This window comes from Carettochelys insculpta, chromosome 28 (genome assembly GCF_033958435.1).
Source record: "Carettochelys insculpta isolate YL-2023 chromosome 28, ASM3395843v1, whole genome shotgun sequence".
Lineage (NCBI taxonomy): Eukaryota > Metazoa > Chordata > Testudines > Carettochelyidae > Carettochelys > Carettochelys insculpta.
The window spans coordinates 5494958-5511877 of NC_134164.1; the positions used below are offsets into that span (position 1 = coordinate 5494958).

At 51.3% G+C, this 16920-nt stretch overlaps 1 protein-coding gene across 3 annotated transcripts in view; it reads right to left on the bottom strand.

Moving 5' to 3' along the window:
- LOC142002745 (zinc finger protein 385C-like) overlaps positions 1–16920 on the bottom strand; it is a 142115-nt gene that overhangs the window by 73166 nt on the left and 52029 nt on the right. The window contains exon 1 of one of the 3 annotated variants that reach the window (XM_074979115.1): positions 2179–2204. The exons of the other annotated variants lie outside the window; for them this stretch is intronic. Coding sequence (XP_074835216.1) covers positions 2179–2188 — 10 coding nt within the window. The 5' untranslated portion in view covers positions 2189–2204. Of the gene's footprint in view, positions 1–2178; positions 2205–16920 lie in introns of those variants that run through there. 3 annotated transcript variants of the gene reach the window in all.

The following is a 16920-nucleotide window of genomic DNA, read 5'->3' on the forward strand; positions in this document are numbered from 1 at the left end:
ATGGAAGTGGGGAGGGATATAGATCCAGCTTGCTTGTAAAAAGACATTATTGCAGCTGAGGATGGAATAAAGCAGTGGCTCCCAACCTCAGGTGCCCAAGGGCATTGCTGGGGGTCCGTGGGGAAAAAAAAATAAAGACAAATGAAAATGATCACAGACGAGAAAGTTTTAAATAAACTGCAGAGTTATCGTCGATTGTTTTTGAATTCCATATCTTCCAATAACAACAGAGAGGTGGCCGAGTTAGTCTGTACTCTCTCAAAACACAAAAGCAGTCCAGTCGCACTTTTAAAGACTAACAAAATAATTTATTGGCTGATGAGCTTTTGTGGGGACGGACCCACTTCTTCAGGACTTCCAATAATGTTATTAATGGCTCTCTGAAAATCTATGTTGTGGCTTCTTTTTTTATTTAATGAAGGGTACACAGCGGCTAGAATTGCCTTTGACAGGGATGCATGAACGGTCTGAGGAGTTATTGGGGGTCCACGCCGGTGAAAAGTTTGGGAACCACTGACAGAAAAGGTTCAGAGAAGATCCGAAAGGTTTAAAGAGGCAGAGGATAGTGAGGTATCATACTCATATAACCCCTCACCCTGTCCAAACGAGGACTGTGTAAGTTTCATGAAAAACAAGCAGTCCTGTAGCACCTTAAAGACTAACAAATTTATTTAGTAGGAAAAGAGCTTTCCTGAGTAAGACCCAATTCGGATTCTTACCCACAAGAGCTCATTACCCAATAAACAAACGTGTTAGCCTTCAAGGTGCTACAGGACTGCTTGCTTTACATTTAGTGAGCCTCAGAATAGTTTCCGGGGACCCTGTTTGATCTTTCAAAAAACAGGACGCCCCTGAGAGTGTACCTGAACCGCTAGCTGGCGACTCAGGCTGTATTAATGTACTATATATACCCTATACGACATGAATAGGGGGTGCGTTGGTAGCTACTAGTACAGATACGCTGTCAGGGGTGTCCCCTTTCAGATATGCCAACCCTTCCCAGCCTTATCTTTCCCACGATTGGCCGTCAAGCTGTGGGCCACGCTCCGCTGGGGGGAAGCCACTCTGGGGTCCATGATCTCAGCTGAACTAGCCCCAGACAGAGAGGGAACAGGGCTAGTTTTTCCTGCCACGAGAACCTCCATTCCATTTCAAAGCCCTGGGCTGGGGAACTCCATAAAAGCCCTGGCAGGGGGCAGTGTGATTAAGGGCTGCACAGGAGGGCAGGGGGGAGTGGGTTGGCCCATCAGCACCACACACACACACACACACACACACGCACACAGGTGTGGTCCTTCCCCCAGCCATTTGCAGGTGGGGTTGGCCCATCAGCACCCTCCCCCCCACACAGGTGGGGTCAGCCCATCACACACACACACACACACACACACACACACGTTGTCCTTCCCCCAGCCATTTGCAGGTGGGGTTGGCCCATCACCCCCGCCCCACACACACAGGTGGGGTCCTTCCCCCAGCCATTTGCAGGTGGGGTTGGCCCATCACCCCCCCCCCACACAGGTGGGGTCCTTCCCCCAGCCATTTGCAGGTGGGGTTGGCCCATCGCCCCCCCCCACACACACAGGTGGGGTCCTTCCCCCAGCCATTTGCAGGTGGGGTTGGCCCATCAGCACCCTCCCCCCCACACAGGTGGGGTCAGCCCATCACACACACACACACACATGTTGTCCTTCCCCCAGCCATTTGCAGGTGGGGTTGGCCCATCACCCCCCCCACACACACACAGGTGGGGATCCTTCCCCCAGCCATTTGCAGGTGGGGTTGGCCCATCACCCCCCCCCCACACACACAGGTGGGGTCCTTCCCCCAGCCATTTGCAGGTGGGGTTGGCCCATCACCACACACACACACACACACACGTTGTCCTTCCCCCAGCCCTTTGCAGGTGGCAACATCCCTTCGGATGATTCTCCCCCCCATTATCGCTGCAAAGCAAAACCCCCCCCCCCCCGCGCCCCTTTCCCAGCGCGGCTCTGCGCCTGGCGCACCGGAGAGGGCTCCCTCCGAACGCCTCCAGCCTCGGCCAGCAGCGCCCCCGGTTTCCACTGGATTAAAGCGCCCCCCCCACCCCGCGAGAGCAACCCGGGCGGGGGGGGGACCTCTCCAGCAGCCCCATGTCTCAGGCTGCCCCTGGCTGCAAAGTTGCATGTCACTTACCTAACAGCATGTCGCCCCTTGCTGCGCTGCGCCCACGCCGCGGCTCTGCCGAGCTGTGCCCACTCCCGGGCCTGATGCACTTATCCCGCAATTAACAGCCCGACGCGCGCCCGGGGGAGGAGAAGCCACACGCCCCGCGTTTCCTGGCCCTCCCTCGGCCCAATCAGCAGAGTGTGTGTGGGGGGGGGGGAGAGGGGGATTAACCAGGGTGGCCTCCCCCCGCCGAGGTCCCGGCTCCCAGAGATGAGGTAGGAGCCTGAAATTTGGATGGGAGGAGGGGATCAGAGGAACAATGTCTCCTCTCTCTCCCTCCCAGCCAAGAGGAGAGAGCGCACCAGCCCTCCCCGCTCGGCCAAGCCCGCCTCAAGGTAAACCTTGCAGCTGCCGGAGAAACTTTGAGCAGGAGAGAGAAACAGCCCCCAAGAGTCTCGCAGTTCCTGGGCCCCTCTCAGGGCTTGGGCACAGGGGTTTGGGTTTGTTGGTCTGTCTGTTCATAAAACTCCTTTTTTTTCCAAAACCAAAACAAACAAAAGCCCTTGTGGCTACACTGCAAGGCTGGTTATGCCGCAATAACAGGGCATCGGATGATAGAGGGTCTTTGAGAACCAGGAGCCCATGCAAGCTCATGCTCCAAAATCTCCTTGTCTATAAGGTGCCACGGGACTTCTTGTTTTTGAAGGTACAGAGTAACACAGCCCCCTCTCTGATATTCGAGAACCAGAACATCTATCCCAAGACAAAGCACCGTGTACAGTAAAACCCGTATTTACGCCATTTCGACTTGTGCGTCACTTGGATTAAGGCAAGTTGAAATCCTGAGTGGTGGGAGCCGGGAACCAGGCAGCTCCTGCCTCCTGTCTGGGAGGCAGGAAACTGATCAGTGCTGCACTGATCAGTTTCCTGGCAAAAGTTGGGTCCAGCTGCTTGTGGGAGCTGGGAAACTTACTAGTGCTGCTGTGCTGATCAGCTTCCTGGCTCCAGCAAGTGGTGGGGAGCCAGGAACCAGCTGCCCACCATTTGGGGGAACCGGGAAACTGACCAGCACTTCTGTGCTGGTCAGTTTCCTGGCTCCTGCAACTTGCACGGAAATTCAACTTACACATGGGTGCCTGGGAATGCAACCTACGCTTAAGCTGGGGGTTTACTGTATGCATGTGAAACGTGGACAACATACAAGCATCATTTGAAGGCACCTGGACAATATTACCAACCTCTGCGGAATCCTAAATATCTCATGGAAGGACAGGCACATGAAAACGAGAGTCACGGAAGAGCTGAACACGGCCCTGAAGCCATTATCACTCACCAACACTGGTCACGTGGTTCGGCTGTCTGATCAACGCCTCTCAAAACAGATTCTGTTTTCTGAGTTGGAGGAAGGACAGATGAACATTGGGGGCCTGCTGAAGCGATATAAGGACAGGCTGAATGCACACATGGAAAAAGTGCGGCATTGGTGCGGACACCTGGGAGAACTTTGCCGAAGACCGTCACCAGTGGAGAACAATAATCTGAGAGGGGGTTTAGTAACTTGAGAGGCCCTACCGCAGCGCAGCCGAGGAGAGATGGGGAAGATGAACAATGCGGCAAAAACTGCCCCACGCCCCTCTAACAGCTACCAACACCTGCCCCTTCTGCGATAAGATCTGCAGCTTCAGAATTGGGCTGAGCAGCCATCAATGGACTCACAAATCGGAGGGTGACATGAAGACATCCCGCTCGTTATCAAGTGACCACCAAGCAAAAAGCCACACCCAAAAAGCATTGATCTTATTTCAGAATTGGAGCCTCTAGTGGGAACGCTCAATTTCGAAATGCTCTTGTAGTGTGGACGCTCTACTCAGAAATAACTTATTTCTACTTAACAAATTAGAAATAAATTATTCCAGAAAAACCCAGCAGTGTAGACTTAGCCATAATAGTAACTCCACCAAAAGGAACGACTTTCGCCGACACCCCCCTTATTTGGCAACTGAGCCCTCTAGTGTGAATGCTCCGTTCAGAAATAACTTATTTCTACGTTAGAAGGTCAAATATCCTCCTCTTGTAAGGCTTGTTCTGCTCCCAGAAGGTCTGATGGATAGGCTGGGGCATTTTCTAAGCTTTGCTCCCTGTTGCCAAGTTTCATGATTTCTCACGTGTTTCATGATAATTGTTCAAAACCAACAAGAAGTCCTGTAGTACCTTATAGACTAACAGATCTTTTGGGGTATAAGCTTTCTTGGGCATCTGACAAAGTGGGTCTTTGCCTAAGAAAGCTGATGTTCCAAAATATCTGTTAGTCTATAAGATGCCACAGGACTTCTTGTTGTTTTTGAAGATACAGACTAACTCAGCGACATCTCTGATGATTATTATTATTTTCTTTAAAGCCCCAGCTCCTGGAGTCAAGTGGATCTGTGAAGATTTCAGCTTTCTTTCTTGAAGCAAAAGTACATTTCTTGCAGCATTCCTGCTATTTTTTCCATCTGTGGGCAGAATAAATTTTGTGATGTGCACCAGGGTATGGGTGGATGTGCCCCACCAATAGAAACACCCGGTGTCGGCTGTGGGCGTTCTGCTAATCAGCTGAATCTCTCCTGGACATCTGCCCCAGGGTCCCGCTTACAGGGAACTCTGGCGTCCAGCCTTAATGGCTGTGGATAAAGCTTCAAGAGGTGACCCTAAAGCATCCCAAAGGCTCCAAGAACAGAAGGCAAGTAAAAAGAACACCACAATGATTGTTTATATAGACTCCTGTGATTGTAAAGCCAGTCTGGTGATTTCTGGAGAGCCCGACTCTTGGCTTCTGAGCATTTGGGGCTGACAAGGCTGTCTGCACAGGAGTGATTTGGGTTCGGGCTCCTCCAAGGCAGGCTGTGAATAACATCAAACCAGCAACCTAACCCCACACCCACTTCCCTGCTGTGGCTAGCCCCACCGACTTCCGCAGGAATCCTCACAGCAGGCACAGGGGTATTTGCAGGATGTACGGCTGAGCCTGTGCTGATTGGGGCGATATGCTTGCACATCACCTAGCATGGTGGGGTCCTCCTGGGCCATGAGTGGGGTTGAGACCAGCGTTCCCCGTACACTGAGAGCTTGGGCGCCCACCCAGGAGAGATTTGGGTGCTGCCAGCTGATTGGCAGAGCACCCACCGCCGGCACATCTGCACATGCCTCGGTGCAACTAACAAAATTTATTCTGCCCCGGATGAAAAAGAAAGAGAGGGGACCCTGGCGGAGACCAGCTCAGGACTAATTTTTAAGCCTCGCCACTGCTCCAGGTGAGCGATTCCAAACTGCTCTCGGGCACCTTTGCTGATATTCACACCCTACGTCCGCCACGCACGCAGAAGAGGCTGGCTGGCTGCCTGCTGTTGTCTCATCCCCATTGTTTCCTCCCTCCCTTCCACTAGGGAGGCTGAATTCAAGAGTCAGTCACAGATAAGATGAGAAGCAACAGCAGGTGCCCTCGTTCCTGCTCCCCATCTGCCAGCCAGATGCACACAGGGTGTATGAAAGCGAAGGCAGGGACGGGAGCCGAGAGGAGGGTTTGGCTTCAAACGCTGAGCCCAAATGATGACTATGATTACTGCCTGCAGACAACTCGGTGGGACAACTGCCAGCTGTGTTGCTCAGCACCTTCTGGAGCAGCTGGCTGGCTAACACCTTCCTGCCCCACCCCAAACACCGGTGCGCTACCCACGCCAGAGGCAAACAGGGTGCTCAACAGCTCCATCAGACACAGGCACCCGCTCTCCCATACCCCACTGCTTCCTGCTGCCGCCTGTAGGGTGTCCGTGGCTCAAATTCACAGCAACATCCCCTTCCAGTGCCTGGCGCCCACCCAGGCAACACCCAAGGTCCTGCTGCCGAACCTCCGTTCAAGTCCAACTGCCCCGACTCCATCCCCAGCGTGCTACAGTTTGCCCGATTGTCACCGTCTTTGCGGCACACGATTCCCAGCAAACAAGAAAAGAAATTAAAGCCAGACCTGAGTGCGTATCAATTAACCTACCCAGAGATAATCAGAAGTGACGGTCCTTCAGAACAGCAGGGATCTGTTCTTACAGGCCAGTGTTTCTTAAACTGTGTTCCGTGGAACACCGGTGTTCCCTGAGCAATTTGCAGGTGTGCTGCAAGTGTTTGGAAAAATACACTGAGGGTCTATAATTTCTGTTGTTAAAACCAGATGCAATGTTACTTCTGCATTGCTGTGATTCCTGATTCAATTACTTCATTTTGCTTTTGCTGTATATCTGGCTGTTTTGTTTGTTTGTTTTCGTTTGGTCCGACAATTTAAAAAAAAAAGTCTTAGGTGCTTTGCAGAAAAAATATTATTGTTTGGTCTCAAAAAGTTTAAGAAACACTGTTATACATCACACACTACTCATGCTCAAAACTCTTCTGTTAGTCTATAAGGTGCCACAGGACCCTTCGTTGCTGTTACAGATCCAGACTAACACGGCTACCCCTCCGATACTTAGACTCTAGTTCATTATGACCCCGCAGGGCTTGGGTCTTTTCTCCGCTGCAGACCCAGACACTGCAGTGGGTCCATGAAGATGCATCTAAGGTCAAGCACAAAAATCAGCGACATGGAAGAGAGTATTGGCTGGTGGGCAAGAATAGGAGCTGGAATCTAATCTTGGCTGCACTGAAGACCTGCTGGGTGCCCTTGAGCACGTCCCTGCTACTCACATTGTGTCATCGTTTAAAAATCCAAGAATAGCCAGGATGAAACAGATCTGTGTTGCTTCTGCTCCTGTCACCTGGAGTTTTTTAAACTCCGTTCCACAGAATGCTGGTGTTCTGTGAACCATTCGCAGGTCTGCCGCAAGCGTTTGGAAAAACAATTCAAATTTTGACAAGAAATAGCCATTTTATGCTGCTAACAGTTCTGAAAAATACCGGCACATCGTTTTATTTCAACGTCTCGTGAGAGCGACAGTAGGCTGGACGCCCGACAAGGTTGACTAACATTGCGCTCGCCTCCTGCCTCCTCTAAGCTTCTCCTAGATTTGGCGGTGTAGCAACTAGCAACCTATATTTTCTGTTATTAAAACCAGATACAATGTTACTTCTTCATTGCTATGACACCGAATTCAATTACTTCGTTTTGATTTTGTTTTTGCTGTAGAATAGGCCCCCGACTCACACGGAAGTTACGTTCTTGTGCAACCCAACCTAAGTCAAATTTTGCATAACTAGGGGGAGCCAGGAAACTGACCAGTGCAGCAGCGCTGGTCAGTTTCCTGTCTCCTGTGAGGGGCCAGCAGCCCCCCAGCCTGACTCTGGGCTGCTCACAGGAGAGGGGAAACTGACCAGCACAGCAGCTCTACTCAGTGCTGCTGTGCTGATCAGTTTCCCAGCTCCTGTCAGTGGTGGCTACTGCACTGGTCAGTTTCCCAGTTCCCTGAGCCATGAGCAGCCTAGAGCCAGGGATCAGCTCCCCAGAACACAGATTCGCATTCACCCGAGATTCGCACAACTTAAGCGTGTGTATCTCAGGGTTCTACTGCATATATTGCTTTGCGTTTTTTTTTTTTGGGGGGGGGATGTTTGATGACAATTTTTTTTGAAGAAAATTTTCCTAAGTATTCCACATAAAAAAATGTTGTTTGGGATTCAGTGATCTCAAAAAGTTTAAGAAAGACTGCATTAGCCTGTCCCCAGCAGCGGCCAGCACCAGATCTTTCAGAGGAAGGTGAACCCTGCAGTAGCAGATGGGGCTGGTCCCCCACATTACATCTCTCCTTGGTCTTTAACAGAAATTGGCTTAAGCTCTGCACAAGGTTAATAGCCCTTCAAAATTGTTGCTAGCATCATGACAACTCCAGATATTCTCAGTATCCATATGAACATCTTGACCCTTTTCAAATCTTGCTACTTTCTTGGTCCCAACACCTCCCAGTGGCTAAATTATCCATTGTGCAGGAAAAAAAATATTTCCTTTTGCCTGTTTCTCCATCTGTGGCACAGGCTAATAATTCTCACCTTAAAGACTACGAAAATTATTTATTCAGTGATGAGCTTTCATGGGACAGACCCACTTTTGGGTCTGTCCCACAAAAGCTCATCACCGAATAAATCATTTTCCTCGTCTTTAAAGTGCTACATTTCTGCTGCTTTGTGTCGTTGGAGTACAGACTAACACAGCTACCTCCCTGTTACTATTCAACTCTCACCTTGTCTAGCAACAAACTGCTTTGTGATTTATGAATAATGAGTACTCGAGAAGAGCTAAGCCTTAAAAAAATAAATTAAGATCAGATAATTGGAAGAGTTTGGTAAAAATGTGCCTGCAAGGGAGTGGAGAAAGAAGGGCCTGGCATCCAAGGGGTTAAAGAGAGCCTCTGAGCCCAGCTAGCTCCGCCCCACTTTACTTGCAACCAGTGGCACGCCTGGTGGGAGGAGCCTGGCTCAGTGTGGGGCTGACTTGCAGGGAGGCGGGAGGTGGTTTGGCGGAAGAAACCACAGTCCACCTGCATAGCAGCCAGGGGACAACATATGCCCCCACCCTACCCCTCTGGGAAAAGGGGAAAATCCCCTGAGAGACCCCCAACTCAGGGGCAATTTGGACTACTGGAGCTACACCCCAAATTTAAGGAATAATAAGGGAGTGGTTCAGGGTCCCTGGGCCGGGACCACACGCCCTGCTCGTTTTGGCCTGCCTACTTGGCGATCTCGCCACTAGGCTCCCCAGCCATGTGGGACCCGGCCACAGTGCCTCTTTCAGTTTAAAAAAAAAACAAAAACAAACGGAGAGAACCAACCAACCAACAAGAAGCCAAAGCTTTTCCCGAGGGCATCCGCAGGGACACCCCGCTTCATTTAGAAGAGGGAACGTTTTCAAGCCAACTCTCAAACTGATGACATTTTGTAAAACGCATGAAGCCACGAGAAACATTTAGCACAGTGCAGTTCAGCTGGCACGTCTCTGGGCTTTCGCTCTCCCTTCCCCATCAGATATCCAGCTGAGATTCGGCAAGTTCAGACGGCAAATCCCAGCACTGCTCGGTAACGAGTTCATGGCAACCAAAGGCTGAGGAGTGAATGTAACAGCACGCTGAGCATTAGTGCAGGGGATGGCCCCATGCTGACTAAGACAGCCTTGATTATCCAGCGCTGGGGACTGATCTCCACATCTTTAAACACAGGCAGCCATTGGTCTGAAATTCAGGATCAGCCGCTCATCCTGTGTGTTTTGCAGGGAGCAGGCTGGGTTCGAACGTCTACAGCAGTAAGAGCTGGCAGGCCTGCCAATGGGGTGAGGAAGTGGGGAGGCAAAGGGGCACAGGGCCTGGTATTTCAAAGTGGCCCAGAGCTCCAGCCACCACTGCGTAGAGCTCAGGACTGCCCTAAGCCCCGCCCCTTCTGCCTGCAGCCCCGCCCTTCTGCCTGTGGCCCCGCCCCTTCTCGGTCAGGGAGCCAGGCCCCCACTCCTGCCTTGCCACCAGATGCTGAGTGCTGGAACTGCCCAGGGAACGAATCAGAAAAATCATTTACAGGCTTAGTTGCACGTGATTGCATGCACATGGCATTTGTTTCGCAATAGTTAGCAGTAGTAAATTTAGACTGGATGTTTGCTTATCTGCCACCAGCAGCTGTCCGCCAACTGCCTGTTAGCAGGCCCTTGTTGGGCTATTTAAGTTTAATATTAAACGTGCCACCTGTCATCAGCAGTTTGGCAATGACTAACGTAAGCAAACACTGACGCTGAAGGAGGATGCAGAGAGTTATAGGTTTTTAAGGCCAGAAGGGATAATTATGGCTTTCCAGCCTTGTGGTTTTTCCAGTTTTTCTACCTTACGCTGGAGGATAAGGGAACCTCCTCCCATCCAGCCAAAAACAAAGGGAACGAGGGTGGCTTTCCACCCTTGACTAGAGCCCTGCAAAATTCACGGTTGATTTTAATCATTTTCACAGTCACAGGATTTTACAACTCGTCCATTCCATGATTTTAGCGATTTAAATCTGAAATTTCATTGGGCTGCAAACCTCTGGGGGGTCCTGACCTCAAAGGGGTTGTGGGAGGGTCACAAGATTATTGCAATTCCCCCCACCCCATACTGCTACCCTTAATTTTGTGTGGCTGCTGGCAGGGGTGCTGCCTTCAGAGCTGGGCAGCTAGACAGAGGCAGCTGCTGGCTGAGGACATGATACAATATTGCCCTCCTTTTTTCGCTTCAGACCCTCGGCCAGCAGCCCCCACGCTCCGAGCACCCACCTCTGAAGGCAATGCAGATGTAAGGATGACCCCTCTCCAGTGAATAGCCCTGTGCCATCCTTGCAACTCCAGTTGGGGGTCAGAACCTCCCAGTTTGAGAAGCACTGGTCTTCCCCCTGAGATCGGCATCGTATAGAGTCACAATACATAAGACCAGATATCACCAGCGCTCCCTGTCAGCTGAGTGTTTGGGCAGCTGCCCATGAGCGAGTCGAATACCGCTCAGCGAATGAGCAAAGCACCCACAGCCACCAGCGTGTCTTTCTGCTGGTGGTAACCCATCTGCATATGCCTTGGTGCACAGAACAAAGCACATGCTGCTCATGGCTACCAGAGGGAAGAGCCCATAGCCAGGAGGGAGCGGGGGAGCAAATGCCCATGGAATTGTCACTGTTGAGCAGCTGAGGCTTAATAGATGGAGAAATGCATCTCATAGAGCTGGAAGGGACCTCAGGAGGTCCCTAGGTCCAGCCCCCTGCCCTCTTGGCAGGACTGAACACCATCCCCCTGCCTTTTTTTTTTTTTTTTTTAAAACCTATTTGCCCCAGATGGCCCCACGTCAAGGATGGAGCTCACAACCGTGGGTTGAGCAGCCTAATGCTCAAACCACAGAGCTATCCTTGCCCCTAGGCATTGCAGGCAGCTGCTACCACAGGGTCCCTGGGCTGGAGCCTGGAGTAGAGGCTGGGCCTGGTCTCCCCCCTGTCCAGCACAGGAGGACTGATATAGGGGTTTGTCCTTCCCAGATCACTTGGGGAGGCAGCAAAGACTATGGAGTTTGGTCTCCTCTCTTTTCCCCATGCTGGCCAATGAGCACAGCGTGCCAAATAGCGAGCTCCTGTCTAAACTGAGGGTTGCTGGGAGCCTCTGAGGCAAATAATCCACCCAACGGGGGGACCCACCAAGCCAGAGGAGGAGCTTTGTCACAACATCTAGCGCTTCGGGCAGGCCTGTGCCCGAGGCGGCCAGACCCTTCCACTGCTGTGGCGATGGCTCGATCAGAGCCAAACGCAGGCATGGCGCCTGCTGGGAATTGGTCCTTCCTCTTCTGTGAGCTCCCAGTTGATACGGCCAGGAAAACTGCCAGATCAGGAGTGAGCATTCGCCCCTTCTCCAGGGCTGACAGCGGGGGTGAGGAGCTGGCCACACCGGGGGAGCCCGGAGCTGGCCATACTGGGGGAGCCCAGGTCAGCACAGCTGAACAATGTACCCGTTGCAGGAGACTGAGCCGCTGCTCTCACTAGGCTGGGGTGCACAGGAATTCTGAACGGCTTTCAGTTCCGCCGGCTCTCAGCGACACCCACGTAGCCACACACGGCTCCCGCTACTTCTCTGAATGAAAGTCATGTTTCCCAAGGCTAGATCTGGCCCCCCCAACTGCCCCCCAAATAGTCACATACGTGGTGGGCCCATCTGAAGACACACCACCGTGGCCAACACCAAATCCTGCTGCTTCCCAGTCTGTGTGCCCATATAACACCGGCAGACTCCAGTCATCCGCAGGGGGACCTGAACCGGGGCCTCGCAGCTAAGATCTAGAGAAGTCGTTATTCCTCTTTATTCGGCACTGGTGAGGCCACAGCTGGAATATTGTGTCCAGTTTTGGGGCCCCCCAGTATAAAAGGGATGTGGATTTGCTGGAGCAGGTTCAGCGAAGGGCAACAAAAATGGTTAAGGGTCTGGAGCACAAGACCTATGAGGAGAGGCTGAGGGATTTGGGCTTGTTTAGTTTACAGATGAGAAGACTTAGAGGTGATCTAATAGCAGCCTTCAACTTGCTGAAGGGGAACTCTAAAAAGGAGGGTGAGAAACGAGGGTGAGAAACTGTTCTCAGTGGTGTCAGACGGCAGAACAAGGAGTAATGGTCAGAAGTTGAAGAGGGAGAGGTGTAGGTTAGATATCAGGAAAAACTACTTCACCAGGCAGGTGGTGAAGCACTGGAATGCGTTGCCTGGAGAGGTGGTGGATTCTCCATCCCTTGAGGTTTTCAAGTCCCGGCTGGATAAGGTCCTGGCTGGGATGACTTAGTGGGGGTTGATCCTGCTTGAAGCAGGGGGCTGGACTAGGTGACCTCCTGAGGTCCCTTCCAGCCCTGTGATTCTGTGAGCCAAAAGTGAGCTGTCTGGCTGAGAGGGCTCGTTGCCACGCGATGGAACAGCGCACCACAACCAGAAGGTGTGTGGGCTACACAAGGAATTCCACACTGGCATCCACTCTACACAGCATGAAGCATGGTGGTCTCCATGCTTGTACTCCAGTGACAAGCAGCCCATGTGTGCAACATGGCCCCTCTCAGAAGACTGGTGCGTACATATCCCCGTGCTGATGTAACCCCCGAGGCACTGGGGCCACTGATGAGGGAGAGTGAAGCCTCTGCTCTGTAGCCTGAGCTGAGAGCCAGCTGGCTTTTCGCTCCTGCAGTGGAGCATGCGGCTTTAGCCCTGAAGGTCACAAGCTCATTGCCTCCAGCCAATGTGGGTGGTCAACCTCACCGAGATAAACAGGTGCCCTTTGCAGGCCCGGCCATTCATAAACACGCAACTGGGCCTGTTAAAGACCATCTGGGACAGACCCGGGCTCCCTTACTCAAGGGGTACGTTATTTCCTGAGCAGTCCCAATGAAATCAACAGAATCTGGAGACTCAAGATGCTGGGGTGAATTTCTGGCCTCGGTGAAGTCAATGAGTGTTTTGAAATTGACTCCAGTGGGGCTGGAATTCTACTCTTAGTCCTTAATTTTCAAATGCGCCATGAGGTACTGAATCTGCAGATTCCTGGAGTCTCGCAAATGAGGAGCAAAAAGTGTGTGGGGGGGGGTCCCCCCCATCCCCAGCTTCCTCGGATACACTCACCCCTCCCCCAGCTAATTTTGTTATTAGAAGAATTAGGTATAATTGGGGAGCGAAAGATGTTAGATAGCAGCAAAATTAATATACCTGACAGACACGTATAGTTTTTCCTCTTTGCCTCTGTAATTGGAAACCAGTCATCAGCAAAACGACTCAGGCGTGGAACAAAATGCTGCAGTCTTTGATCACTGAAAGGCCAGGAAGCCAGACGGTGACCTTTCCCGCTGTAGTGTATACCCAGTGTTTTTAAGATAACATATATTAAAAGGGTTGGGTTCTCCCCTCAGGGGGTTTCCCACACAGAGGGTGCAGGATCAAACTCCCTGGATTCCCAGACGCCGTGCCAACTCCCTGTTCTCCTTCAAGCACCTCCTGAGGTTTGTAGATTGATGGGACTTTGTGGTTTTGAATGTTTTAATAAATGTCCTACGGCGGAGTCCTTCTTCCCCAGAGTGGATAAGTGCTGTGCACTGTCACACCAGTCATGGCTAGTAATGTTTTGGTTAACCATTTATTCTTTTACGCAGAGACTGTCCAGTTTGGCCAATGTAAATTGCAGTGGGGCATTGCTGGCACATGATGGCATATATTATATTAGTAGATGTGCAGGTAAAGGAGCCCCTGATGGCATGGTTAATGTTAGGTCCTGTGAGGATCTCGCTCGTGTAGATATGTGAGCAGAGTTGGCACCAGAATTTGTTGCAAGGATGGGTTCCAGGTTGAGAGTCACTGTGGTGTGGTCTATAGTTGCTGGTGAGGATTTGTTTAAGGCTGGCAGGCTGTCTGTAGGCGAGGACAGGCCGGCCTCCCAAGGTCTGTGAGGGTGAGGGATTGTTGTCCAGGATCGGTTGTAGACCACTGATGATGCGCTGGAGAGATTCTAGCTGGGGGGCTGCACGTGATGGTCAGTGGTGTTCTCTTGTTTTCCTTGCGAGGCCCATCCTGTAGCAGGTGGCTTCTGGGTACACATCTGGCTCTGTCAGTCTGTTTCTTCACTTCCTTAAGTGGGTGTTGTAGCTTCAGGAGAGCTTGGTAAAGGTCTTGTAGGTGTTTGTCTCTGTCTGAGGGATTAGAGCAAACGTGGTTGTACCTTAGTGCCTGGCTGTATACAATGGATCGTGTGGTATGCCCTGGGTGGAAGCTGGAGGCGTGTCGGTAAGCATAGTGGTCCATGGGTTTCCGGTATAGGGTGGTATTTATGTGACCATCACTTATTTGCACAGCAGTGTCCAGGAAGTGGATCTCTTGTGTGGACTGGTCCAGGCTGAGGTTGATGGTGGGGTGGAAACTGTTGAAATCAGCGTGGAACTCTTCAAGAGCCTCTTTCCCATGGGTCCAGATGATGGACATGTCATCAATGTAGGGCAAGCAGAGGAGTTATCACCATCTGAAAGCATCACTGTGTGTTGGGCTGCTGTCCCGGGCAAACTTCCCACTGGTGTCATTACATTCTGACTCCTGGAATTCTACTTGCAGATCGGAGAGCTGTGTCTCTTGCTCTGGTAAATGGGAGCTTGCTCCAAATCTGGCTGAAATCAGTGGAAATATTTGCCGAGACTTCAACGGGCATTGGAGCAGGCCCTCACAGCATTGCTGTGAGCTGTTAAACCAGGCGTGGGCCATCTCCGCCCCACTGGGGCTTCATCTGTGGCCTGTGGACCCCCTCCCTGCTCCCGTCCCCCACACATGCCTCTCATGCACCACAACTTCACACTTGGTGTTCCTCCCCTTCCTTCCCAGCACTGTCTACACTACAGAGTTATTCTGGAAAAGCTTGGAGCCCCTGGAAGCACATAAAAGACAGGTGCTTACCCCCAATGTTCTGTGTCTACACACAGCATTAATTCGGGAATAAGCTATTCCGGAATAGCTGATTTCAAAATAGCCTCATCCCCTGCCTATACAGCCCTTATTCCGAAATCTCTATTTTGGAATAGGCGCTATTCCTCAGGGAATGAGGTTTACCAAATTCGAAATATCCCATCCGCTATTTTGAAATGATTTCAAAATAGCACTTGCATTGTGTAGACACTGGTAGTTATTGCAGAATAGTGGCTGTTATTCCAAAATCACGTTGCTGTGTAGACACACCTTTTGTGGCTGTCCAAGCTCTGGGAGAGAGGGGCAGGAGCGGGGATAGAGCTTAAATTAGGAGATCTGTGTGCCCCAAAAGTGCTGGGACAGAAGGGGAAAAGTGGGGTTCCGGTGCCCCTCTGCACAAGAGGCACATGAGGGTGTGGGCACAGGTGGAACCCCCTGTAGGCTGCTGTGCTCCACCGAGGTGAAGGAGGGCCACTCATGCAGCCTGTTCACCATTTCATGGTTGCCCACTGCCGAATTAATCACCTGCCGTGTTTCACCCCAGAGACAGCCACGGCTATTCCAGTGAACAGTGGACTGAGGGAAGACACTATGTTAACATGGGACAGAATCAAAAGTTATGAACTGAGGGGGAAATGGAGCCGGGGGCCTTTTTCACAGTGAAAGCAAAAATCCTGATGGGATTTACCCTAGTGGGAAATGAGATGCTCAGAGGCGACAAGCAAATGGCTGGTTGAGCTGTGAAGTGAAGAGTTGGACTCTTGCTGGCAACAGGGGCAGGGGAAAGAAAAGTCTTTTGTTTAATGCAAAGAAAGGTCTCTCGACGCAATGCCAGGTACCAGATGGGAGAAGGTTCTGCAGGAAGGTGAAGCTGAGCCTCAGTTTTTGGCCAGGAAAGGACTGTCTGGTCATGCCACTGCTTCTGGCTTTGCAAGAGTGCTCAAGATTCCCTTTTGAATTCTTGGAATCGAGGTGTGTTAGGAGTGCAAAACCCCTCTCTAAAATGGGATTCTGACGAGAAGCCTCCGCCTTAAGTACCGACAGGATCGACTCAAAAATTAGCAACATTTCCTGTTTGTTTTTGGCGAGGAAAGCAGGTAGACATCCTTTTTCTGAAAAAGGAAACCCTGTTTTATCCCGTGTTACAGAAATGACTCATCTTCTCATTGCGATTTAATAACAAAATGATGGTAATTTTTGCTTGGGTTCAAAATTTAGACTAATCACACCAAGGAGGAGAGTAATGTCCTGGAGTCTTGGGATTTTAAATAGAGGCATTCATCTGCTGGTATCAGATAGATGCCACTCAACCCCTTCTGCCTCCGCAGGCACCCGAGCCGTTAGAGGATGTGTGGCAGGCTGCTGAAAGACAGGCTGCTCAAACATTCCTCTGCTATGAATGGCCTCCTCTGTGTGAACAGAAGACGCAAGATGCTTGCAAGAAGTCAGCCAGGACTGGAACGATTTCCATGTCAAGGAGTGAGTCCTTGCTTTCAATGCCCAAAGCTGGCCTTTAGAAGCGCTGAGCACCTGCAGGTCTGATTGAGATCCACGCGAACGTGGAGTGACGACCAGGCAATTATTATTCCCCTCTGTTCGGCTTTTGTGAGGCCCCGTCTGGAGTACTGCATCCAGTTCTGGAGCCCCCAGTATAGCAAGGATGTGGACACCTTGGAGAGTGTCCAGCAGAGGGCAACCAAAATGCTTAGGGGGCTGGAGCACATAACGTACAAGGAGAGGCTGAGGAATCTTGATTTATTTAGTTTGCAGAAGAGAAGAGTGAGGGGGGATTTGATAGAAGCCTTCATTTTTCTGAAGGGGGGCTCTAAAGAGGATGGAGGGAGGCTGTTCTCAACAGTG